The 27138-nt window shown below is 45.2% G+C and overlaps 1 protein-coding gene across 1 annotated transcript in view; it reads left to right on the plus strand.

Moving 5' to 3' along the window:
• GRHL2 (grainyhead like transcription factor 2) overlaps positions 1-27138 on the plus strand; it is a 144280-nt gene that overhangs the window by 46478 nt on the left and 70664 nt on the right. Inside the window, exons 2-3 of the mRNA XM_063924214.1 lie at positions 15862-16048; positions 27002-27069. Coding sequence (XP_063780284.1) covers positions 15862-16048; positions 27002-27069 — 255 coding nt within the window. The remainder of the gene's footprint in view (positions 1-15861; positions 16049-27001; positions 27070-27138) is intronic.

Here is a 27138-nt window from a genome sequence, read left to right on the forward strand (position 1 = left end):
CAATTCAATACAGTTCACTGCCCTGTGGATCTAGAAAATTATGTTAATTTTAAATTAACATGCAATATTTACTAATCCTATGTAGGCTGTTTTGGTCTTGTGGATTGTATTCTCATGCTGTTACGAATTATACAACATACAGACAGAGCAGAATGGAGTTCAGTGTATTTGCTTAGTTTGGAATGTTTGATTTTTTATATTTGAGTTTTGAAGTATTTCCATGTTACCAGTTCTAACTGCAGAATGCGGGAAATGTTTCATTGCACTTTTTTTTCCTGGACTCTGAAGCGTAAGGTGAATTCTGTGGGATTGAACAAACCAGGAAGATGAATTGGGATAGATGTACCCATTTCATCTTAAAAAAGCACTCCACAAAGTCGTCATCTACTATGGGGGGTATTCAATTAGTGCCTTTTTTTGACCAGTTGAAAACACGGCACTTTTCACCTGTTTTTAGGTCAAATTTACATTTGACCTATTCAATGCCCGTGCCAGTTTTTGGACTTGTCGAAAAATCAGCACGGGCGAAAAACCATGTGGGTCAGCGAATTCGCCGCCGATCCACAAGTTTTGTCAAATCTGCAGGCGTTTTCAACAGTTTTTGGGTCCGTTATTGCCCATGCCGATTCGAAAAAAAAACAACAACTAAAAGGCATGGGCGAAAATGGATTAAAATACGGGCGAACACGCTGAGGTCGAGTTAGTGCCGATTTTCTGACTGCCATAATCTTTAAGAATATTAAAAATACCTCTGTATAAGTGATGTTAAGTCTTGCCTCCTCATTATGGGTTAACATGTTGGATTTCACAGATAATTAATACCACTATCTTTTTAATTTTCCTTCCTCTGGCATCCATATGGAGACTGAAGTGACAAGTCTTGTCAAACTGTGCACTTACACAGTGCACCGATGTGAATCACCAGGGAACCATTTTACTTCTGATTTGCAATTCAAGTTCCTTTGTCATATATTCCTCCATCCGCTGTGGCTGGTCCAGCAAGTTTTAAAAATACTATTGACCCGACCGTGTTAATTTTTACTTGCATAAACATATTATTTATTTTCTAGACTTTTTTATGCTCAGTCTAGCAAGCAGTACTACAGTATATCCTAATCTGCACAAGCGTGGAGTGTGGTGTGGATCTAGAAGATCTACAACATTTATGGAATTGCCTACAGTACCCGATCACAGTCATTAGGTCAACTTCATACGGTCGATATGCATTAGGCCGACACTGACAAAAAGTTGACACAGGAAAAGGTTGAAGGGGACAAAAGGTTGACACAAAAAAGGTCGACTTTTTTTTTTCTGGTGTCAGAACACAGGGAACCCCAATTAGTGTACCACGCCCTCTCGCAGGTTACTATTCCCAATTGTAGTCCGTGTGGATGGTAAGGTATGAAATAGGTGTAAATAATGCACAAAACACTCAAAAAGTTATGTCGACATGTGATGACCATATATGTGTTGACCATTGCCATGTTGACTTTTTGTACCTGTTGACCTTTTGTACCCGTCAACTTTTTCCAGTGTCAACCTAATGAATGTTGGCTTTTTATCAGTGTCGACTTAATGCATGTCAACCATACGGGGTCGACCTAATAACTGCCTACTTAGTCGTTGTCTGTCTATACATTGGAACCCAGTGATTAGTTTGATATTTTGGGAATCCCAGATGCAGTGGTTCATCTTGGTTAGGGAGGCCAATCCCGGGCCATTTTTCAATCCTGGGAATCGGGATTGGGGTGGGGATCCCCGGGATTGTCATTTCCCTGTGTGGCCGCCCCGCCCTCCCCGCACACATAACTCACCAGAAACCGGGGGCGGGCGGGTGGGACACGTCATCATCTCTTTACCGGCGGCTCCCAGCAGCGTGTTACAGTGCAGCTGGGGAGCCAGGAGGAGGAAGCCAGGCAGCCTCTGAGCATCCTGAGGACGCTCAACGCTGATCCCTCAATCCCTGGGATTGGAGCTTCCAATCCCGGGATTGAATCCCGGACGTTTTTGTCTCTAAATCCCGGGATCCTCCCGATCCCGATCCCAGGATTGGCCTCCCTAATCTTAGTGCACTGGTTTCCTTAAAAACATACTGATTGGTTAATTAGTTTCTGACTACACTGGTCTTATGCTGGCTACACACTAGGATGATGGATCGCCGCCCGGCTGAACCACCAACCTCTCTGACAATTGGGAAGCACATACACACTTACCAATTAGCGGCCTGATGTGCCATGTGCCCGTTATGATGTCAGTCACTGGCAGCCTCTGCAACAAGTGTATGGGCGGTCGGCTGACCACCCCGTACACACAGCACAATGCACCGATATATTGGCTCTCGGTTGCGCTGCACAGCTGACGTGATATGTCTGTGAATGACGTCGTTCACAGACATCGCTGGTACACACCCGCCAACACACCCACAATTTAAACAGCCGATATTTCGGCCAGTGTGTACCCAGCATTAGGGGTCTATGTACTAAGACCTGAGAGAGATAAAGTGGACGGAGATAAATTACCATACAATCAGCTCCTGACTATCATGTTACAGGGTCTGTTTGAAAAATGACAGTTAGGAGCTGATTGGCTGGTACTCCAATGTAGCAGGGCATGTATGTGACATGCTGGTAAAACCAATTGGCTAATGTCTGGTGTGTGTATATTCATTCGCTGACATGGGATCTTCTGTGCGCCCCTGCCACTAAACCACTGGATTTGTGCGCTGGGGACATTAATGTGGGTCGCACAGGTCTGGTCCATTAGCATTCATGTTCAGTGTGTGGACTCCAATCTTGTAGTAGAGTTAAATGTCAATACTGATGTCCCAGCTATTGTATTCCTGTGTCAGTGCTTACTCACTCAGCATTGTTACGAGACGGCTCTGTGAATAGGAGACAATGGAACTTGAATAATCAGAAGTACGACAATGTAACCATGAGTTTATAGTGTAACTCCAGGCCACACACAACCTGCTCTGCAATATTGTTTCCATAAATGTCCGGTTTACTTGCTATGAAGTTCTTAAGAGTTTTCTACCATAAAACACCCACATCTAATAATGTTATGTTTTTCTCCATGCGTCATAATGAATATATGTCCCTACGTAACCATTTTCAAATAAAGATGAATTTTGGATTATTGCTTTCTGCAAGTGTTAGATGGCACCTTTCCTATTGTACTGCAGAATTACAGAGGAGGCCACGCTTACTGGTTGTCCGTATGCTGTATAGCGCAAGACGGCTGGCGTGTCAGAGATGCTCCGACAGGTGCAGCCACCGACTTAGTCTCATCGCCGATGCAGCAGAAAGTCAGTCACAGTGTACCAGAGACACTAGGCTGCAAGTCTAATGACACAGGAATTGGTTTTAAACAAGTACAGAGTCACAGATGAAGCACAGCGGGACTTGGTGTGAGGAAAGACCATGACAACTCACATATTTCAAACGGGTCTACTTACTAAGGGGTCTATTCATGAAGTAGTGAAAAGTGTGGAGAAGAGAGCCTTTGGAGAAGTTGCCCATGGCAACCAATCAGCTGCTCTGTACAATTGTATAGTATGCAAATTATAAATGTTACTTCAATGCTGATTGGTTGCCATGGGCAACTTCTCCAATGGCTCACTTCTCCACACTTTTTTCACTGCTTCATGAATAGACCCCTAAAGGGCCCCATACACTAGAACGATAATGCCCGATTTCATCCGATTTCGGGCATTCGGCCCGATATATCGGGTGAAATCGGGCGTTTTGGAGATCTATCCGATCCGATCTGATGCGCGTTCCCGGGAACATCGGATCGGATCCTCCAGATTGAACGTGCTGCACTAGCGATCATGTCCGACCCTGCAGGCATGGCTGAGATCGCCTAAGATATATTGTATGCAAAAGGACAGCATACGATGTATCTTGGGCGATCCTGACACCCGGGAGGCTGCCGGGGTGATCGTCTGCGACATGACGGTCGGACATGTTGCATAAGTGTCTGGGGCCCTTAAGCCTTGAAGAGAGATATAGGGGTATATACAATTGCGGTCGAATTGCCGCAAATGTCGAAAAACGGGGCATTTTCGACACCAAAAAAAATTTGACAATGCAATACAGTACTTTTCAACAAAAAAACGGACGTTTCAGATTCGACTTTTTGAAATTCGACAGTTGTTAAATTCGACATGTCTGCAATGGTAAAAATGCGGCTTTTCGACAAAAGTATATTCAATTGAAGAATGTCAATTCGACAACAGTGCTTTTCGACAGTCATTTTGTCAATTTCAGTCCGCCTCATTTTGCTGGCGGGATCTAATAAAAATTTTTAAAAACATGTTTTTTGTGGGTTTTTTTTGTTGCTAATAGCATATCTATTTATATTAGAAGGGATTATCTACTTGGTTTGTCTATTAGGAGCCACAAGTATTATTTATACATTTTTTCTAAAAGAATATATATTTTTTTTTTGCTGACTAAAATAATATGGAGAGATCAGAGCATGTTTTTTTAGTGGGAATGGGTTAAAAATCATGAAAAAAAATGCGTGGGGTCCCCCCTTCTAAGCATAACCAGCCTCAGGCTCTTCGAGCCGGTCCTGGTTGTAAAAATACGGGGGAAAAATTGACAGGGGATCCCCCGTATCTTTACAACCAGCACCGGGCTCTGCGTCCGGTCCTGGTGCAAAAAATATGGGGGACAAAAGACGTAGGGGTCCCCCGTATTTTCAACACCAGCACCGGGCTCCACTAGCTGGAGAGATAATGCCACAGCCGGGGGACACTTTTATACCGGTCCCTGCGGCCGTGGCATTAAATCCCCAACTAGTCACCCCTGGCCGGGGTACCCTGGAGGAGTGGGGACCCCTTAAATCAAGGGGTCTACCCCCTCCAGCCACCCAAGGGCCAGGGGTGAAGCCCGAGGCTGTCCACCCCCATCCAAGGGCTGCGGATGGGGGGCTGATAGCCTTGTGTCAAATAAGAGTATTGTTTTTTGTAGCAGAACTACAAGTCCCAGCAAGCCTCCCCCGCAAGCTGGTACTTGGAGAACCACAAGTACCAGCATGCGGGGGGAAACTGGCCCGCTGGTACCTGTAGTTCTACTGAAAAAAAAATACCCAAATAAAAACAGTACGTGGATTACAAAACAGAAAAGGATGGATCTACACTGGATTTTGGTGAGTATAATTTTATTTTCAGGTACACCGTGAATTCTACTTGGAGAAGTGGACCGAACCTCGTGTCAACATAGGTAAATATGTGTGTGTCGGTATGCATGTATGTAATAAAGTTTTACTTTCACGGTGTCTGTGTACTGTTTTTATTTGGGTATTTTTTTGCAGTAGAACTACAGGTACCAGCGGGCCCGTTTCCCCCCCGCATGCTGGTACTTGTGGTTCTCCAAGTACCAGCATGCGGGGGAGGCTTGCTACAAAAAACAATACTCTTCTATTTGACACAAGGCTATCGGCCCCCCATCCGCAGCCCTTGGATGGGGGGGACAGCCTCGGGCTTCACCCCTGGCCCTTGGGTGGCTGGAGGGGCGAACCCCTTGATTTAAGGGGTCCCCATTCCTCCAGGGTACCCCAGCCAGGGGTGACTAGTTGGGGATTTAATGCCACGGCCGCAGGGACCAGTATAAAAGTATCCCCCGGCTGTGGCATTATCTCTCCAGCTAGTGGAGCCTGGTGCTGGTGTTAAAAATACAGGGGACCCCTACGCTATTTGTCCCCCGTATTTTTTGCACCAGGACTGGACGCAGAGCCCGATGCTGGTTGTAAAAATACGGGGGAACCCTGTCAACTTTCCCCCCTTATTTTTACAACCAGGACCGGCTCGAAGAGCCCGAGGCTGGTTATGCTTAGGAGGGGGGACCCCACGCAATTTTTTTCTGGGTTTTTTAAACACTTTTGTGCCGTCCAAAAAGTCGAATCCAGGACGCACACTATACGTCAATTGGTCCGTTTTTCGACAGCGAGACTGTCAAATCCGTTTTTTATTGAATATGTCGAATTCGGGTCCCGGCGGGAGGGTATGTGACTGTCGAATTGTGTCGAATTTAAAAGCGGTCAACCGCAATTGCATATACCCCATAGTGGACGGAGATAAAATACCTGCCAATCAGCTCCTAACTGTTGTTTTTCAAACACAGCCTGTAACATGGCATCTAGGAGCTGATTGGCTGGTACTTTATCTCCGTCCACTTATTTTTCTCTCTCCAAGGGGTCTATTCATGAAGCAGTGAAAAGAGTGGAGAAAAGGTCCAGCAGAGTAGCAACCAATCAGCTTTGAAAGAAGCCTTTGTCAAGTACACTCTATAAAATGTAAGGGAGATGCTGATTGGTTGCCATGGGCAACTTCTCCACTGGTCTTTTTTTCCACTATTTTCAATGCTTCATGAATAGACCCCACAGCCTGTAAAAAGACAGTCAGGAGTCAATTGGTTTGAACTTTATATCTCTCCCACATTTGATACATATCCCCCTGTATCACACACATATATACAATTGTCACACATCCAACTGATCAATATATGCTAGCAATGTCGTTTTTTCAGTCTCCGTTTTTATATATGTGAATAAGATGTATATTTTGAGTAAGAAAAATGCTTGGCGCAGGGGCTGGCATGCCGAAAGCGGATATTTGGCACCACTGAAGCCACAGTAAGTGAGGACACATATGTATCTGCATATAGTTAGCAACAGGGTGGATTCAACTGTACAGGAGACAGTGATGTATTAATAATGGGTGCATGGGTACCCCCCATTTTATAATACCCCTCCGGAGTCCTGCTACGGTGGCAGCAGCGCTGCACAGATCAGCGGGAAAATGGCGCTGTAGCCATTTTCCCAGAGTTTTCAGCATGCGTGGTACAGAAATCTCCAGTAAAATGGCTGCCACATCATTTTCCTGGAGACCTGCGCATGCTCACTGGACTCTGGTACAGCGCAAGGGTCCTAGTGCTCAGAGTTCCACTGCGATGCTGGCTATAAAGAGGGGGCCCAAATGAAGACTGCACACGGACCTCCTACTCTCTTAAGATGCCCCTGACAGGAGACAAAAAAGAGGTGAAAATAATAAACCGCTACACAACAATAATGCTGTAATTTCTTTAATAAATATTGAGAGTGCCTATCTATCAGAAGACATGTAAAACAGTCATTATAAATGGAATATGCAAGCTCTACATTGTAAATCGTTTTTGAACGTTATGGATCAGAGAATCTGTGACAGAGCCAGCTGGCAGCTTTTATGTCTCCCTCCTACACGCTGGTGAGTTCTGCTACTCGGGTACAGTAGCTGCTCACAGCCCAGGTTATACTGAATATGCCACCTTGCGCTTTATCTGACTCCCATGCCTTATCAGTACATTATCTGCTTCTAAAATGAGTTTACTTAATCTTTTCAACTAAACATAACTTGGCATCAAGTGTGGCGGACAGACACTGCTCTTCTGGACGGGGAAACGTGTTTATTTTGAAATACAGTAATTATCTGTATTCGTCTACTGTCTCATAATAAGACTTGTTTACACACATCCAAAAGCAAAAACTGAGGCCAGAATTTTATCATGTTTAGGTCAAGGGAATGACCTATTTGTTATTTCAGCAATCAGCCAGGATATGTGAAAGGATATCAGGATATCGCTACTGTCTATTTGATTACAGATCTTTATTTGCCAAACCACTGGTCCCTCTATCATCAGACCATATTGAGGGGTCAATTCCATTAGGGGCAAGTTGCCATTGCAACGCCATAGAAACGCAGCCCAATCTTGCGGCAGACTTGTGGGTTTTTGTACGCGCAAGCAAAATCTATGAGTCCGGTGGTTCCATAGGCGCAGCATATAGCCGCACTTACGGTTGCAACATAATCGCTCCTGTTGGTTCCCAACCAGAGCCGGCCCTAACCGATTTGATGCCCTAGGCAAGATTTTGGCTGGTGCCCCCTAGCACCAATTCTAGTTCCGCCTCTGACCATGCGCTCCTTTCCCAGCGCCATCACCCGTCACCCATAGCAGTCCTCATTTTGGTGTTCCTACCCCCTATATTTTAAATAGGAACAGTGTGCACATTCGGCAACCAGCCCAAAAAGGTGTTTGTTTTTGCTGGGAAGGAGCATGGCCACACAATAGTACCCCCAATTCAAATTACACCACACAGTAGTGACCCTTATTCACATTACATCACACTAAATTGCTCTTTATTCACATTACACCACACCATATTGCTCTTTATTCACATTACACCACACAGTAGTGCCCTTTCTATACGTTACGCCACACAGTAGAGCACCTTATACACATAATGCCACACATTAGTAATGCATTTATACATATACCACACAGTAATGTCCCTTACGCATATGGGGGCTAATTCAGGTTGGATTGCAGAATTTGCTGTCCATACTGAATTAGGCCCTTGACACACATTATTAATTTCTTTTATAAACAATGCACCTTACATTATGTCAGCCTTTATTAATGCCCTTATACACATAATGACACACATAGTGCCCCTTACACATTTGCCGTATATTATTAATGCATTTATACATGACACACACAATGCCCCTTACACACACACCGAACACTACTGCACAACCAACCCACCCACACACAGCACTCACATGGCCGCTAACACTGTGACCTCTGCCTCTGCTTGGATACAGATGTGTCCTCATACATCTTGCCTCAATACGCCATGCAGCAGGAGATGCCTGGCATGAGTCAACTGGCAGCTCCGCTAATATCGGGCGCCTTTTTTGATGAAAATCCATCTTATTTGCATTACTATGTGGCTAGGATGCACAAGCAGCTTCTGCTGAATAAAATTATACGTGGCATGCCTATATTCTGTGTGCGACTGTGGCTGTATCTGCATACAAAATGCTACGTTACAGTGATTTCCAGGAAAACACTTTAACGTAGCATTTCGTATGCAGATACAGCTGTAATCACACACAGAATATAGGCATACCGCATATCATTTTAATCAGCAGAATCTGCTTGTGCCCCTAGGCATGCCAAATGCCTTAGGCATTTGCCTAGTTTGCCTATGCAGGCTCTGTTCCCAACCTCACCCATCAAGTTTTCCAACAGGTCATGATTTCAGGATTTCGGTCTGTGGAAGCAGATGGGATAATTACTGACCCAGCAACATCCATTAACTGACCTGTGCATGATTGAAGAAATTACTTGTTGGAGGCACTTGAGTACTGGAGCGGAGAACCACTGGTATAGATGTGGAAATAAAATGTGTTTCTTCTAATAGAGCCTTTACTTGAAGCCTTTACTTGATTTATTCATACTCCTGACCGCTCCATCATTGCACTGCAAAGATAAAGATTATATTTTGGATGGATTTTTTTTTTTTTTCTTCGTTTTTCCATGTAAATGTTCCTAGTTTTCATTATTCAACATATAAAAGAATTCTTTACCATCGTTCTGAATTCTGTGGACTTCTGATTCACCCATGCCTCCCATTTTCATCACTTTGGAGGCATTCCCAGTGCTCTATAAGCTGCTGGCATGCCCCAGCCCCTCTGTCTCCTGTGAATAGCACCTATTCACCGCGAAACACTGCGCCCCTGCAGGTGGGACAGTGCCCAAAAAATGGGGACAGTTCGGAGGTATGCTATGGACACAGGATTGAGAGGTGGGGTGCAAAACATCCCCAAATATATATATATATATATATATATATACTAGGTGATTCATTGTGCCCTACGGGCACTCTTCACACCGTCATGCCCCCTTAACCCTTGCACATCCTTTGGGCGGGCAATGTTTGTATAATATGGAGTATTACCTTCAAGCATAATGTTGTTAGTGGTTGAATATTTTACGGCCAAAGGGCATGTGATGGTCAAGGGGGCGTAGGCCTTGTGACAGCGTGAAGAGCGGACACAGAGCACGATGAATGACCTAGTGTGTTAATAATATGTTATGTGTACATAATGTAGGTATAAAGACAAATGTTTGGTAAATACCACATACACAGTGTGTATGTTGGGAGATTATTTCTCTTATATACAGTATATCACTATACAGCCCCTTCCCCTATATAACATCAAATACACAGTGTGCGCGCTTATGCCTCATAACAGTATATGGTATTTGCCTCTCACCAGCTTCATTGTCCCCACACACCGCACACTACAGACTCTCATTCTGCACCAGCACCACAAACAGCAACCACCATGCTCCTTCCTGGCAGCGCAAGGCATGCCGGGAGTTGTAGTCTCCCCACAGCACTGCTGTGACGTCACGGTGATGTGCACCCTCCGCAGTCTATCATGCCAGATACACATATGCTCCACAGTGCCAGGTATGCCCCATAATGCCAGATATACATATGCCCCACAATGCCAGGTAAACATATGCCCCACAGTGCCACATATGCCCCACAATGGCAGATATACATATGCCCCACAGTGCCAGTTATACATATGCCCAACAGTGCCAGATATGCCCCACAGTGCCAGTTATACATATGCCCCAAAATGCAGATATACATATGCCCACAATGCCAGATATACATATGCCCCACAGTACCATATAAACATATGCCCCCAGTGCCAGATATGCCCCACAATGCAGTTATACATATGCCCCACAATGCTAGATATACATATGCCCCACAGTACCATATATACATGTGCCCCCAGTGCCAGATATGCCCCACAATGCCAGTTATACATATTCCCCACCCACCCCACACCTCCCTCCCACTGATCACCTGCTGCTGCTGTGTCAGGGTCGGGGGACGGAGAGGAGAGCGGAGCGCAGTCCCATCCCTCAGTGCTACTCAGTCAGACTCTGGTGGTCTCCGGCGGCGGCGTGTATCTTGTCAAATGAGGAGTTGGTTTATTAGCCAATCAGGAGCCGCGGCTGCCGGTCCGCGAGCTCTACTTGGCTAATGAACCGGTGCTCAGTTGAGAAGCTACACGCCGCTACCAGAGACCAAAGTCTGACTGAGCAACACTGAGGGACGGGACCGCACTGCGCTCTCCTCTCCTTTCCTGACACAGCAGCGGGCTGGGAAGGGGAGGAGGAGCACATCGGCGGATTTTACAATAATAGCCGCTAACGGCAGCTATGGTGTGTGTGAGTGGTGGCCCGTGGGTATGGCGTACCGGCGGCTAGATTCTTAATGGTACACCGTACCAGAGCGTACCGCCACACTTGCAGGCCTGGTCTCTCCTATCCTGATCTGTGACTCTATGACTCAGAGCTTCTAGCCACGCCCAGCGTTAGCAAATAAGTCATAGAGTCGCAGATCTGGACAAATATATAGGCGATATTAATATTATTATTTTTTTTATAAAAATCACAGCCACCTCCCTGCCCCCCAAATGGCTGCAGACCATCAGTCACCTGATGTCTGCAGTCTCAATGCGTCCAAAGGAACATTTCATCTTCTCCCAGATAGCAACCAGACCTGAATCAGGCTTATAGTCACATCTGCACCACCATGGGTAACCAGAAAGGGAAGTAGGGATGTGTCTAAGGGTCCCTTGCTCCATCAGGAGTGGAGGTCAGGCTGATTTCTTAGTGATGTCATATGGGCAAGTATGGTCTTGGACTAGTAAACTGGAGAACAGAGAGATGTCTCACATGATTAAATGTGAGATATTTATTATTCTTCATCCATAAAGAAGAAATCTCTGAGATCTTCAGTCCCAGGGCTCTTTGCAATGTGAATAACAAAACATTGCTTCCTTTAACAGTGATTTTTACAGATACTGCAGCTTTCCCCAGAGATTGTTATCTTGTAAGACACATAGCAGAGCATTTGTCAGTAAACACTGGAAGTCTGCTCTGCTGTCACTTCTATATATAAAGATATTCCTCTATCTATAGTGCAGAAGCCTCATGTAGATGGTATTCTTCAAAGCTTTGGGAAAGGTGCCAAAAGTGACATCATGACATGTTCCGATGATCTCCCTTAGGACGGATGATACCAGGTTTATGTTTAGCTGTCTTGCCACTTGGCCTGAAGATAGACTTTTCAAAGTTTGGAGAGAGATAAAGGGGCATATGTACTAAGCCTAAGATGTGGAGAAGATGAAGTACGAACCAAACAGCTCCTAACTATGATTAATGAAACACAGCCTGAACATGACAGAAGATGATTTGTCAGTACTTTTTCTCTCTCTAAGGTTTGAGAAATCTCCCCCAAAGAGCCTGTTAAACAACTCTACCCAACAGAATAATTATACACTTAGCCACACTGACAAGGGGGAGATGTATCAACCTTTTAAAGAGGATAGGTAAAGAAATTCTGCAGCATGTAGTCACTAGCGACATCCCTGTTGGCTCTGCAGCAGGGCCAATGGTGGATGACGCTAGCGACCCTCGGGAGCGAGCATATCATGGGTACACACTGACGATGTACCTGATATGTCGCTCTAATCGGCCAACATATCGTCCAGTGTGTATCCAGCTTTAGTGACTCGCCACTGGATTGGGTATCTGCTTTTCAGGAGGAGGTAGAGGAGGGGGTCGCTTCCTAGCTTTCCTCAAGTTCTAGGGTTACAGCAGACCCCCATGATGTAGGCATGCTAAGAGAGCTTGGGATGATCAAAGAGATACACACATGCTTCAAAAAGAAAAAACCTCAATTACAATAGCAGTTTGACACACAGACCTGGCCCAGGGTTAACCCAGGCAGGAATAACCCTTATTTTCAACATGCCTGGTACCTGGCGGCTCTCACCCCAATTAATCTATTTTATTTACCAGTATCTAAAGAAGGAGTTTTTTTTTCTTTAAATACCATTTTAATATCAAGGGAAAATATTGAAGCAGCCTCAGAATTACAAGTAAAATTTTAGTGAATGTTCAAAGATCGTCACCAGTTTTCGTGCTTTTATTAATGGATAACATGATACAACTCTGTACTAGAGATGTGCGCTGACACCCGTGTTTTGGTTTTGGTTGTAATTCATCGTCAGGTATTGGTTTTTTCCAAAACTCCCCCTCGCGTGTTTTGGTATTGGATCTGTATTTTTTTCTAAAATTGATAAAAAAGCTAAAATCATAGAATTTGGGAGTTTTTTTTTTTTTTGTTCCTACAGTATTATTAACCTCACATTCCTTCTTAGTGAATTTTGGCTGATTACTAAGTGACAGAGCAGCGGCACAAAGAAACAACAGTTTATAGCACTGAAACACTGCCACATAGCAGCGCTAGAAAAGAAAAGCGGTGCAAGATGGAATTGTCCTTGGGCCCTCCCACACACCTTATGTTGGATATTAAAAAGGGCATGTACAGTTTAACAAACCAAGAACTTCAGCGACTGCCACTTTTGTGGCTGAAGTGCTTGGTTTGTTTGGGCCCCCACAAACCAGTTTTTTGGAAGGACTACCTCTGATCACTAATGAGTAGGTTGATGATGAGAATGTTGGTGGTGGAGATTGCATGGGCTGGTCCAAACTGCTGGTAGCTGAGATTGGACTGCTTGATATTATTTTATAAATTATTATAATTTAGTAAAATACATTTCATAAACTCGCTGCAAATTATATAATATGGAGGGTGTACCTACATGGTTAACGTCCTTACCTCTACTAACTTTGGCCTGACAAATGGAGCAGATGTCTTCACAAACATTAAACAAGAACTGCTGCAACTGGGCAACTGGTGGCTAACTTAAACAACACCATGAACATCCTCTTCCCCATTATCCTTATTAATGTTAGTTAGTACATAAATATCCACCTCATCCGGTTACACTTTCACGCTTTTTTTTTTTTTTTTTTGGGGGGGGGGGGGGGGATAGGGGGGGGCTGATTTGTCAGTTCTTAATGTGACACCTCTACCCATTTTTTTTAACATTGTAAAAGATTTTAATTTCAGGTGCCCTTTCCTAAACTCTCTGCCCCCTGGACCACCTTTACTAGATATTGTAGTACTATCATGACTGGCAGCAGCCACAGCACTAGTACTTGGTTGCTGCCCCTTCTCTTCCATCGACTCATCATGATCCATATAGACTCAGTGCTTATATTTATTAACACAGTGGGGCACGACACCTCCGTGGCTTTATTGAATACACAAGTTGTACAAAAAAAGTTACTTTTTTTTTCACAAATGACAGCTCACACTGTGGACTCACAGTCCTTATATTTATGAACACATGGGGCACAGCCTGGCCCTGAACACAAACACACAAAGTTAGCTAAAGGACCACTGTTTATTGGGGTCATAAGTTAGCATCTCGATTTTGGGAGATGTGATCCATTTATTCAAACATTAATCTTACATGCTTAAAATTAATATATGCATTGCTGAATAGACATGCTAAATTATCAGTTTATTAGTACTTTTTCTCTGTAAAACTTTATTCAGATACTGTATATGTTTTTTTGTTTGTTTTTCTACGGTTTCAGAAATAATTGATTTTTCAACTTAGGTTGATTTTGATTAAGTATAACAATGGGTCAGGCAACTATTGATGATGATGATGATGATGATGATGATGATAATAATAATAATAAAAACAACTACAAGCTATCCGTGTGGTGTATTTAAAAACTGCTTAGCTCATTCACCTCTCATAGTTGTGTCATGGAGTACACAAGTTCTTGGGGCAGCTCAGTGCAGAACAACTCATGGACAACTATTATTTTTGTAACTTTCCCATGGCTGTAAGGAGCACCAGTCTTCAGAAATGTCCCCAAAATTATATTCTGCTGTATTTTGTAAGGCCTTGATTGGATTTACCCCTCCTTATGACTTGGCAATGATTGTCACTTTTTTCTGAGCTTTAGAGACTAGTGAGTCTCCTGTAATCTGATTTCTACAAGTATCCATGCCATTGCGGTATATTTTGCTTGAATCGATTTACAACTAACAATCATTATATTACAAAAAAGGAAATTCAAAAAGACCCTTTTTAAGCATTTATAAAAATGTTCTAAGTACATTTGTTAAACTTGTTATTAATGTTTTGCATGAAATTTGCTGTTCAAAAGATACAGGGCCTAATTCTGTAAGGATAGCAAATTCTGCTAATTAGCGGGATTTGCTATCCTTTTCCTAGCACGCAGGGGGCCACCCATTGCTGGGCAAGGCCGCCCAGCTTGCTGACCGCCGCCCCCCCCCCCCCCCCCCCCCCCCCACCTTCAACAAGCAGAAATTGTGATCGCATCGCAATTTCTGCTTGTTAGCAGAAACAGAGCAGAAACAGAGGACGGCTCATGCCGGCACAGCTTAGCTGCGCCCGCAGGAGTCCCGCCGCTACGTTCTTCATCGTGGCAGCTGCCACGCAGCCACCGTGATCACGCCCCTGTTCAGCCGCCTCCACCCCCACTCGCATCGCACCGCCCCCGCAACGCTTCGTCTCCTCCCTGGAAATGGAATGTTACCCGCACCCCCCTCCTTGCCCCGCGGCTGTCTCTGCCTGATTGACAGGCAGAGGCAATCGCATTTTCTGCACACACACCCCCGCAGAAAGTGCGGGCGCATTGCGCAGGACGAGCGCTACACATACGCCCGCGGGCCGATCGTAAATTTCCGGTTGGATCTGTAATGCAACCTGGATTATCTAAAAGTGGTTCTCCAACCCGAGACTTATATTTTCTTAAATACCGCTTTTCTACTTATTCTTAGCATTTGGCCATTTCACATTTTTATATTTTGAAGCTGATTTCTGTAGCTTTAGACTAAGAATTCAGCACGTTTGTACTTTATGTAATGGATCTGTGTATGGCGGGTATTACTTCTTTCAAAAAGTTATTTTTGGGCTCAATAACTTCTATATATGTTCCTTACTTAATCATATATTGTTTCCCTTATGATGAAAATACTGATACCATGAATTCTAACACAACAATCTGATGTTGAAATATACACCTATTATTTTCTTCAATATAGTAAAAGGCTTGTGGTCTTGGTTTCCAATGAAGCAGCTTTCAATACCCTGCGGACGTATACTAGTGAGGATGAGGCCTGGAAGAATTATTTGGAAAACCCTTTGACAGCAGCAACAAAGGCGATGATGAGTATAAACGGTGATGAAGACAGTGCTGCGGCACTTGGCCTTTTATATGATTATTATAAGGTAAAATTTACTTATAAATACTTTTAAACAGCGTTTTACCAAAGAAGCATCATTTGTACACTCCCAGTTTATCTCCATCGAAGGCTTAGTAAATAGACCCCACAGCCTGTAAAATGGCAGTTAGGAGCTGATTGGTTAGTAGTTTATCTCTTTCCACTTTATAAACCTCCACCATAAATATTATTTATTTATTTATTTAGTTATTTATATAGCGCACACATATTCCGCAGCGCCTTACAGAGAATATTTGCCCATTCACATCAGACATCCGTCTCTGCCCCAGTGGAGCTTACAATCTAGATACCCTATCACATATACACACACACATTCACGCTAGGGTTAATTTTGTTGGGAGCCAATTACCCTACCAGTATATATTTGGATTGTGGGAGGAAACCCATGCAAGTACGGGGAGTATATACAAACTCCGCACAGTTAGGCCATGGTAGGAATCAGAGGCAGAACTCTGGGAGGCAACGGAGTCAGCTGCCGCCGGGCTCCTGCTTTGGAGGGGAGCACCTCTCCTCCTGTTCTCTGTGTTCAGCGACATTTATTGATTAAGGGGGTCATTCCGAGTTGTTCGCTCGCAAGCTGCTTTTAGCAGCTTTGCACACGCTAAGCCGCCGCCTACTGGGAGTGAATCTTAGCATATTAAAATTGCGAACGAAAGATTAGCAGAATTGCGAATAGACACTTCTTAGCAGTTTCTGAGTAGCTTCAGACTTACTCGGCATCTGCGATCAGTTCAGTGCTTGTCGTTCCTGGTTTGACGTCACAAACAAACCCAGCGTTCGCCCAGACACTCCCCCGTTTCTCCAGCCACTCCCGCGTTTTCCCCGGAAACGGTAGAGTTTTTTCGCACACTCCCATAAAACGGCCTGTTTCCGCCCAGAAACACCCACTTCCTGTCAATCACATTACGATCACCAGAACGAAGAAAAAACCTCGTAATGCCGTGAGTAAAATTCCTAACTGCATAGCAAATTTACTTGGCGCAGTCGCACTGCGGACATTGCGCATGCGCATTAGCGACTATTCGCTCCGTTGCGACAAAAAAATAAGAATTTACTTACCGATAATTCTATTTCTCGTAGTCCGTAGTGGATGCTGGGGACTCCGTCAGGACCATGGGGATTAGCGGCTCCGCAGGAGACAGGGCACAAAAGTAAAAGCTTTAGGATCAGGTGGTGTGCACTGGCTCCTCCCCCTATGACCCTCCTCCAAGCCTCAGTTAGGATACTGTGCCCGGACGAGCGTACACAATAAGGAAGGATTTTGAATCCCGGGTAAGACTCATACCAGCCACACCAATCACACTGTACAACCTGTGATCTGAACCCAGTTAACAGCATGATAACAGCGGAGCCTCTGAAAAGATGGCTCACAACAATAATAACCCGATTTTTGTAACAATAACTATGTACAAGTATTGCAGACAATCCGCACTTGGGATGGGCGCCCAGCATCCACTACGGACTACGAGAAATAGAATTATCGGTAAGTAAATTCTTATTTTCTCTGACGTCCTAAGTGGATGCTGGGGACTCCGTCAGGACCATGGGGATTATACCAAAGCTCCCAAACGGGCGGGAGAGTGCGGATGACTCTGCAGCACCGAATGAGAGAACTCCAGGTCCTCCTCAGTCAGGGTGTGCCCCTGACCAAGTAGCTGCTCGGCAAAGTTGTAAAGCCGAGACCCCTCGGGCAGCCGCCCAAGATGAGCCCACCTTCCTTGTGGAATGGGCATTTACATATTTTGGCTGTGGCAGGCCTGCCACAGCATGTGCAAGCTGAATTGTACTACACATCCAACTAGCAATCGTCTGCTTAGAAGCAAGAGCACCCAGTTTATTGGGTGCATACAGGATAACAGCAAGTCAGTTTTCCTGACTCCAGCCGTCCTGGAACCCTTTATTTTCAGGGCCCTGACAACATCTAGCAACTTGGAGTCCTCCAAGTCCCTAGTAGCCGCAGGTACCACAATAAGCTGGTTCAGGTGAAACACTGACACCACCTTAGGGAGAAACTGGGGACGAGTCCGCAGCTCTGCCCTGTCCGAATGGACAATCAGATATGGGCTTTTGTGAGACAAAGCCGCCAATTCTGACACTCGCCTGGCCGAGGCCAGGGCCAACAGCATGGTCACTTTCCATGTGAGATATTTCAAATCCACAGATTTGAGCGGTTTAAACCAATGTGATTTGAGGAATCCCAGAACTACGTTGAGATCCCACAGTGCCACTGGAGGCACAAAAGGGGGTTGTATATGCAGTACTCCCTTGACAAACTTCTGGACTTCAGGAACTGAAGCCAATTCTTTCTGGAAGAAAATCGACAGGGCCGAAATTTGAACCTTAATGGACCCCAATTTGAGGCCCATAGACACTCCTGTTTTCAGGAAATGCAGGAATCGACCGAGTTGAAATTTCTTCGTGGGGCCTTCCTGGCCTCACACCACGCAACATATTTTCGCCACATGTGGTGATAATGTTGTGCGGTCACCTCCTTCCTGGCTTTGACCAGGTTAGGAATGACCTCTTCCGGAATGCCTTTTTCCCTTAGGATCCGGCGTTCAACCGCCATGCCGTCAAACGCAGCCGCAGTAAGTCTTGGAACAGACATGGTACTTGCTGAAGCAAGTCCCTTCTTAGCGGCAGAGGCCATGAGTCCTCTGTGAGCATCTCTTGAAGTTCCAGGTACCAAGTCCTTCTTGGCCAATCCGGAGCCACGAGTATAGTTCTTACTCCTCTACGTCTTATAATTCTCAGTACCTTGGGTATGAGAAGCAGAGGAGGGAACACATACACTGACTGGTACACCCACGGTGTTACCAGAGCGTCCACAGCTATTGCCTGAGGGTCTCTTGACCTGGCGCAATACCTGTCCAGTTTTTTGTTCAGGCGGGACGCCATCATGTCCACCTTTGGTCTTTCCCAATGGTTCACAATCATGTGGAAGACTTCCCGATGAAATCCCCACTCTCCCGGGCGTCGGAATGAACACTGCTGACAGTGCTATCACCTGATTTTCCGCCCAGCGAAGAATCCTTGCAGTTTCTGCTATTGCCCTTCTGCTTCTTGTGCCGCCCTGTCTGTTTACGTGGGCGACTGCCGTGATGTTGTCCCACTGGATCAATACCGGCTGACCTTGAAGCAGAGGTCTTGCTAAGCTTAGAGCATTGTAACTTGCCCTTAGCTCCAGTATATTTATGTGGAGAGAATTCTCCAGACTTGATCACACTCCCTGGAAATTTTTTCCCTGTGTGACTGCTCCCCAGCCTCTCAGGCTGGCATCCCTGGTCACCAGGACCCTTCCTGAATGCCGAATCTGCGGCCCATTAGTAGATGAGTACTTTGCAGCCACCGCAGAAGAAATACCCTTGTCCTTGGAGACAGGGTTATCCGCTGATGCATCTGAAGATGCGATCCGGACCATTTTTCCAGCAGATCCCACTGAAAAGTTCTTGCGTGAAAACTGCCGAATGGAATCGCTTCGTAAGAAGCCACCATTTTTCCCAGGACCCTTGTGCAATGATGCACTGACACTTTTCCTGGTTTTAGGAGGTTCCTGACTAGCTCAGGTAACTCCCTGGCTTTCTTCTCCGGGAGAAACACCCTTTTCTGGACTGTGTCCAGAATCATCCCTAGGAACAGCCGATGTGTCGTCGGAAACAACTGCGGTTTTGGAATATTTAGAATCCACCCGTGCTGTCGTAGAACTACTTGAGATAGTGCTACTCCGACCTCCAACTGTTCTCTGGACCTTGCTCTTATCAGGAGGTCGTCCATTTTCTTTGAAGAAGAATCATCATTTCGGCCATTACCTTGGTAAAGACCCGGGGTGCCGTGGACAATCCAAACGGCAGCGTCTGAAACTGATAGTGACAGTTCTGTACCACGAACCTGAGGTACCCTTGGTGAGAAGGGAAAATTGGGACATGGAGGTAAGTATCCCTGATGTCCCGGTACACCCTATAGTCCCCTTCTTCCTGGTTCGCTATCACTGCTCTGAGTGACTCCATCTTGATTTGAACCTTTGTAAGTGTTCAAATATCTCAGATTTAGAATAGGTCTCACCGAGCCTTCTGGCTTCAGTACCACAACATAGTGTGGAATAATACCCCTTTCCTTGTTGTAGGAGGGGTACTTTGATTATCACCTGCTGGGAATACAGCTTGTGAATTGTTTCCAATACTGCCTCCCTGTCGGAGGGAGACGTTGGTAAAGCAGACTTCAGGAACCTGCGAGGGGGAACGTCTCGACTTTCCAATCTGTACCCCTGGGATCCTACTTGTAGGATCCAGGGGTCCTGTACGGCCCCAGCGTCATGCTGAGAAACTTGGCAGAAGCGGTGGAGGCTTCTGTTCCTGGGAATGGGCTGCCTGCTGCAGTCTTCTTCCCTTTCCTCTATCCCTGGGCAGATATGACTCTTATGGGGACGAAAGGACTGAGGCTGAAAAGACGGTGTCTTTTTCTGCAGAGATGTGACTTAGGGTAAAAACGGTGGATTTTCCAGCAGTTGCCGTGGCCACCAGGTCCGATGGACCGACCCCAAATAACTCCTCCCCTTTATACGGCAATACTTCTTTGTGCCGTTTGGAATCTGCATCACCTGACCACTGTCGTGTCCATAAACATCTTCTGGCAGATATGGACATCGCACTTACTCTTGATGCCAGAGTGCAAATATCCCTCTGTGCATCTCGTATATATAGAAATGCATCCTTTAAATGCTCTATAGTCAATAAAATACTGTCCCTGTCAAGGGTATCAATATTTTTAGTCAGGGAATCCGACCAAGCCACCCCAGCTCTGCACATCCAGGCTGGGGCGATCGCTGGTCGCAGTATAACACCAGTATGTGTGTATATACTTCTTAGGATATTTTCCAGCCTCCTATCAGTTGGCTCCTTGAGGACGGCCCTATCTGGAGACGGTACCGCCACTTGTTTTGATAAGCGTGTGAGCGCCTTATCCACCCTAAGGGGTGTTTCCCAACGCGCCCTAACTTCTGGCGGGAAAGGGTATACCGCCAATAATTTTCTATCGGGGGAAACCCACGCATCATCACACACTTCATTTAATTTTTCTGATTCAGGAAAAACTACAGGTAGTTTTTTCACACCCCACATAATACCCTTTTTTGTGGTACTTGTAGTATCAGAAATATGTAACACCTCCTTCATTGCCCTTAACAAGTAACGTGTGGCCCTAAAGGAAAATACGTTTGTTTCTTCACCGTCGACACTGAAATCAGTGTCCGTGTCTGTGTCTGTGTCGACCGACTGAGGTAAATGGGCGTTTTAAAGCCCCTGACGGTGTTTGAGACGCCTGGACAGGTACAAATTTGTTTGCCGGCCGTCTCTGTTGACATTATCACGTAATTCCTTGAATAAGCCATCCATTCCGGTGTCGACTCCCTAGAGAGTGACATCACCATTACAGGCAATTGCTCCGCCTCCTCACCAACATCGTCCTCATACATGTCGACACACACGTACCGACACACAGCACACACACAGGGAATGCTCTCATAGAGGACAGGACCCCACTAGCCCTTTGGGGAGACAGAGGGAGAGTTTGCCAGCACACACCAAAAACGCTATAATTATACAGGGACAACCTTTATATAAGTGTTTCTCCCTTATAGCATTTTAATATATATAGTCATATCGCCAAATAAGTGCCCCCCCTCTCTGTTTTAACCCTGTTTCTGTAGTGCAGTGCAGGGGAGAGCCTGGGAGTCTTCCCACCAGCATTTCTGTGAGGGAAAATGGCGCTGTGTGCTGAGGAGAATAGGCCCCGCCCCCTTTTCGGCGGGCTTCTTCTCCCGTTTTTCTGAGACCTGGCAGGGGTTAAATACATCCATATAGCCCCCAGGGGCTATATGTGATGTATTTTTAGCCAGAATAAGGTACTATCATTGCTGCCCAGGGCGCCCCCCCCAGCGCCCTGCACCCTCAGTGACCGCTGCTATGAAGTGTGCTGACAACAATGGCGCACAGCTGCAGTGCTGTGCGCTACCTTATGAAGACTGAAAAGTCTTCTGCCGCCGGTTTCTGGACCTCTTCACTTTTCGGCATCTGCAAGGGGGTCGGCGGCGCGGCTCCGGGACGAACCCCAGGGTGAGACCTGTGTTCCGACTCCCTCTGGAGCTAATGGTGTCCAGTAGCCTAAGAAGCCAATCCATCCTGCACGCAGGTGAGTTCACTTCTCTCCCCTAAGTCCCTCGATGCAGTGAGCCTGTTGCCAGCAGGACTCACTAAAAATAAAAAACCTAACAAAACTTTTACTCTAAGCAGCTCTTTAGGAGAGCCACCTAGATTGCACCCTTCTCGGCCGGGCACAAAAATCTAACTGAGGCTTGGAGGAGGGTCATAGGGGGAGGAGCCAGTGCACACCACCTGATCCTAAAGCTTTTACTTTTGTGCCCTGTCTCCTGCGGAGCCGCTAATCCCCATGGTCCTGACGGAGTCCCCAGCATCCACTTAGGACGTCAGAGAAAATAACGAGCGAACAACTCGGAATGACCCCCCAAGTTAATTGACGGTAGCCGGTATCTCTTGCATAGCCGACTTCCCCACTGGTCACTACACCTTACAAATCACACCCTCTTTATTATAGATACACTGGAAGCAGACAACTTACTGATGAAGCTATTTGCCCCTATAAAGGAAACATGAGAATTCTAACTATATGAAGTTATTGCTCTGACAATTACACGTAACTTCATATAGTTAGAATTCTCACACTTCCAGTGCAAGAGCACATATCTCCATCAGTAAGGTGCATGCTTCCAGTGTAATAGGTTGTGGGTTCTAATCGTGGGTATGACACTTGCAGATTAATTGTCAGAGAAATAATCAGCATTGGGAGTGACTGAGCAGATCTATGTAGAGTGTGGTTGGACCCCTACACAGATCTGCCCAGTTGCAACGGTTTTGTAGTAGCTTCATATAGTTAGAATCTGCAGGCTTGCTATGCAGGAACAAGTGTGTGTGTGTGTGTGTGTGTGTGTGTGTGTGTGTGTGTGTGTGTGTGTGTGTGTGTATGTGTGTGTATATATATATGTATATATATATGTGTGTGTGTATGTATGTATGTATGTATATATATTAGAGATGAGCGCCTGAAATTTTTCGGGTTTTGGTTTTGGGTTCGGTTCCGCGGCCGTGTTTTGGGTTCGAACGCGTTTTGGCAAAACCTCACCGAATTTTTTTTGTCGGATTCGGGTGTGTTTTGGATTCGGGTGTTTTTTTCAAAAAACACTAAAAAACAGCTTAAATCATAGAATTTGGGGGTCATTTTGATCCCAAAGTATTATTAACCTCAAAAACCATAATTTACACTCATTTTCAGTCTATTCTGAATACCTCACACCTCACAATATTATTTTTAGTCCTAAAATTTGCACCGAGGTCGCTGTGTGAGTAAGATAAGCGACCCTAGTGGCCGACACAAACACCGGGCCCATCTAGGAGTGGCACTGCAGTGTCACGCAGGATGGCCCTTCCAAAAAACCCTCCCCAAACAGCACATGACGCAAAGAAAAAAAGAGGCGCAATGAGGTAGCTGTGTGAGTAAGATTAGCGACCCTAGTGGCCGACACAAACACCGGGCCCATCTAGGAGTGGCACTGCAGTGTCACGCAGGATGTCCCTTCCAAAAAACCCTCCCCAAACAGCACATGACGCAAAGAAAAAAAGAGGCGCAATGAGGTAGCTGTGTGAGTAAGATTAGCGACCCTAGTGGCCGACACAAACACCGGGCCCATCTAGGAGTGGCACTGCAGTGTCACGCAGGATGGCCCTTCCAAAAAACCCTCCCCAAACAGCACATGACGCAAAGAAAAAAAGAGGCGCAATGAGGTAGCTGTGTGAGTAAGATTAGCGACCCTAGTGGCCGACACAAACACCGGGCCCATCTAGGAGTGGCACTGCAGTGTCACGCAGGATGTCCCTTCCAAAAAACCCTCCCCAAACAGCACATGACGCAAAGAAAAAAAGAGGCTTTTTACTGATATTTGGTGTTTTGGATTTGACATGCTCTGTACTATGACATTGGGCATCGGCCTTGGCAGACGACGTTGCTGGCATTTCATCGTCTCGGCCATGACTAGTGGCAGCAGCTTCAGCACGAGGTGGAAGTGGATCTTGATCTTTCCCTAATTTTGGAACCTCAACATTTTTGTTCTCCATATTTTAATAGGCACAACTAAAAGGCACCTCAGGTAAACAATGGAGATGGATGGATTGGATACTAGTATACAATTATGGACGGGCTGCCGAGTGCCGACACAGAGGTAGCCACAGCCGTGAACTACCGCACTGTACTGTGTCTGCTGCTAATATATAGACTGGTTGATAAAGAGATAGTATACTCGTAACTAGTATGTATGTATAAAGAAAGAAAAAAAAACCACGGTTAGGTGGTATATACAATTATGGACGGGCTGCCGAGTGCCGACACAGAGGTAGCCACAGCCGTGAACTACCGCACTGTACTGTGTCTGCTGCTAATATATAGACTGGTTGATAAAGAGATAGTATACTCGTAACTAGTATGTATGTATAAAGAAAGAAAAAAAAACCACGGTTAGGTGGTATATACAATTATGGACGGGCTGCCGAGTGCCGACACAGAGGTAGCCACAGCCGTGAACTACCGCACTGTACTGTGTCTGCTGCTAATATATAGACTGGTTGATAAAGAGATAGTATACTCGTAACTAGTATGTATGTATAAAGAAAGAAAAAAAAACCACGGTTAGGTGGTATATACAATTATGGACGGGCTGCCGAGTGCCGACACAGAGGTAGCCACAGCCGTGAACTACCGCACTGTACTGTGTCTGCTGCTAATATATAGACTGGTTGATAAAGAGATAGTATACTCGTAACTAGTATGTATGTATAAAGAAAGAAAAAAAAACCACGGTTAGGTGGTATATACAATTATGGACGGGCTGCCGAGTGCCGACACAGAGGTAGCCACAGCCGTGAACTACCGCACTGTACTGTGTCTGCTGCTAATATAGACTGGTTGATAAAGAGATAGTATACTACTAATATTATATATACTGGTGGTCAGGTCACTGGTCACTAGTCACACTGGCAGTGGCACTCCTGCAGCAAAAGTGTGCACTGTTTAATTTTAATATAATATTATGTACTCCTGGCTCCTGCTATAACCTATAACTGGCACTGCAGTAGTGCTCCCCAGTCTCCCCCACAATTATAAGCTGTGTGAGCTGAGCAGTCAGACAGATATATAATATATATATATAGATGATGCAGCACACTGGCCTGAGCCTGAGCAGTGCACACAGATATGGTATGTGACTGACTGAGTCACTGTGTGTATCGCTTTTTTCAGGCAGAGAACGGATATATTAAATAAACTGCACTGTGTGTCTGGTGGTCACTCACTATATAATATATTATGTACTCCTGGCTCCTGCTATAACCTATAACTGGCACTGCAGTAGTGCTCCCCAGTCTCCCCCACAATTATAAGCTGTGTGAGCTGAGCAGTCAGACAGATATATATAATATTATATATAGATAATAGATGATGCAGCACACTGGCCTGAGCCTGAGCAGTGCACACAGATATGGTATGTGACTGAGTCACTGTGTGCTGTGTATCGCTTTTTTCAGGCAGAGAACGGATTATAAAGTAAACTGCACTGTCCTCACTAGTAAACTCTCTCCACTCAGTCTCTACACTTCTACAGTAACAGTACTCCTCCTAGTCAGCTCCAGTAAATCTCTCTCAGTCTCTTATAATCTAAATGGAGAGGACGCCAGCCACGTCCTCTCCCTATCAATCTCAATGCACGTGTGAAAATGGCGGCGACGCGCGGCTCCTTATATAGAATCCGAGTCTCGCGATAGAATCCGAGCCTCGCGAGAATCCGACAGCGTCATGATGACGTTCGGGCGCGCTCGGGTTAACCGAGCAAGGCGGGAAGATCCGAGTCGCTCGGACCCGTGAAAAAAAACATGAAGTTCTGGCGGGTTCGGATTCAGAGAAACCGAACCCGCTCATCTCTAATATATATGTGTGTGTGTGTGTGTGTGTGTGTGTGTGTGTGTGTGTGTGTGTGTGTGTATATATATATGTATACATACATATATATATATATATATATATATATATATATATGTATGTGTGTGTGTGTGTGTGTGTGTGTGTGTGTGTGTACATATATATATATATATATATATATACAAATCCAAACGTGGAAAAAAGGCACTCCAGAGGCTCAATCAAATGAAGAAAGATGTATTGAAAATGTGACGTTTCGGGGATAACCCCTTCCTCAAGACATATGTTATGTCTTGAGGAAGGGGTTATCCCCGAAACGTCACATTTTCAATACATCTTTCTTCATTTGATTGAGCCTCTGGAGTGCCTTTTTTCCACGTTTGGATTTGCATGTATTCTTAGGATTACGGCACCGGGGCAAGCTGTTTGAACTGGAATTGAGTGCCGGCTGAATTGTGTGTGTATATGTGTATATATATATATATATATATATGCACCAGTATTTTCCTTGCCTCCGGGCAACTGGGTCAAACTTACGCCACTAGTAGGAATCGATCCCATGACCTGTGCTGTGAGGCAGTAATGCTAACCATTACACCATCCGTACTTATCCCTTTTTATTATTTTACATTTCCTTTTTTTTTTTAAATCTTAAAAAAGTAAGTCAAAGAGCCCTATTTATTATAGCATAGTTTTCCAAACTCCGCCATAACAGTTCATGTATCAAGAATATCCATGCTTGAGCCTAGATGGTTAAATCAAACCCACTGAGGTACTTAATAGCATGGATATCCTTAAACCCTGGACTTTAATAGCAGGGTTTGGTAACCTCTGGGTTATAGTCTTGGGGGAGGGGGAGGGGGTTTAAAAATGTGACTGAAAAGTAATATCTTCCTGTTCCCAGGTTCCAAGGGAGAAAAGATTATTATCTTTAAATAAATTAAACGATGTACACGATGACCAAGATAAAAGGTAATATACAACGGAACGTTCTTTTTCCTTTGCTTCCAAACTCTTGAGTGCGATGTAGAACCACTTGTC

This window comes from Pseudophryne corroboree, chromosome 5 (genome assembly GCF_028390025.1).
Source record: "Pseudophryne corroboree isolate aPseCor3 chromosome 5, aPseCor3.hap2, whole genome shotgun sequence".
Classification (NCBI taxonomy): domain Eukaryota; kingdom Metazoa; phylum Chordata; class Amphibia; order Anura; family Myobatrachidae; genus Pseudophryne; species Pseudophryne corroboree.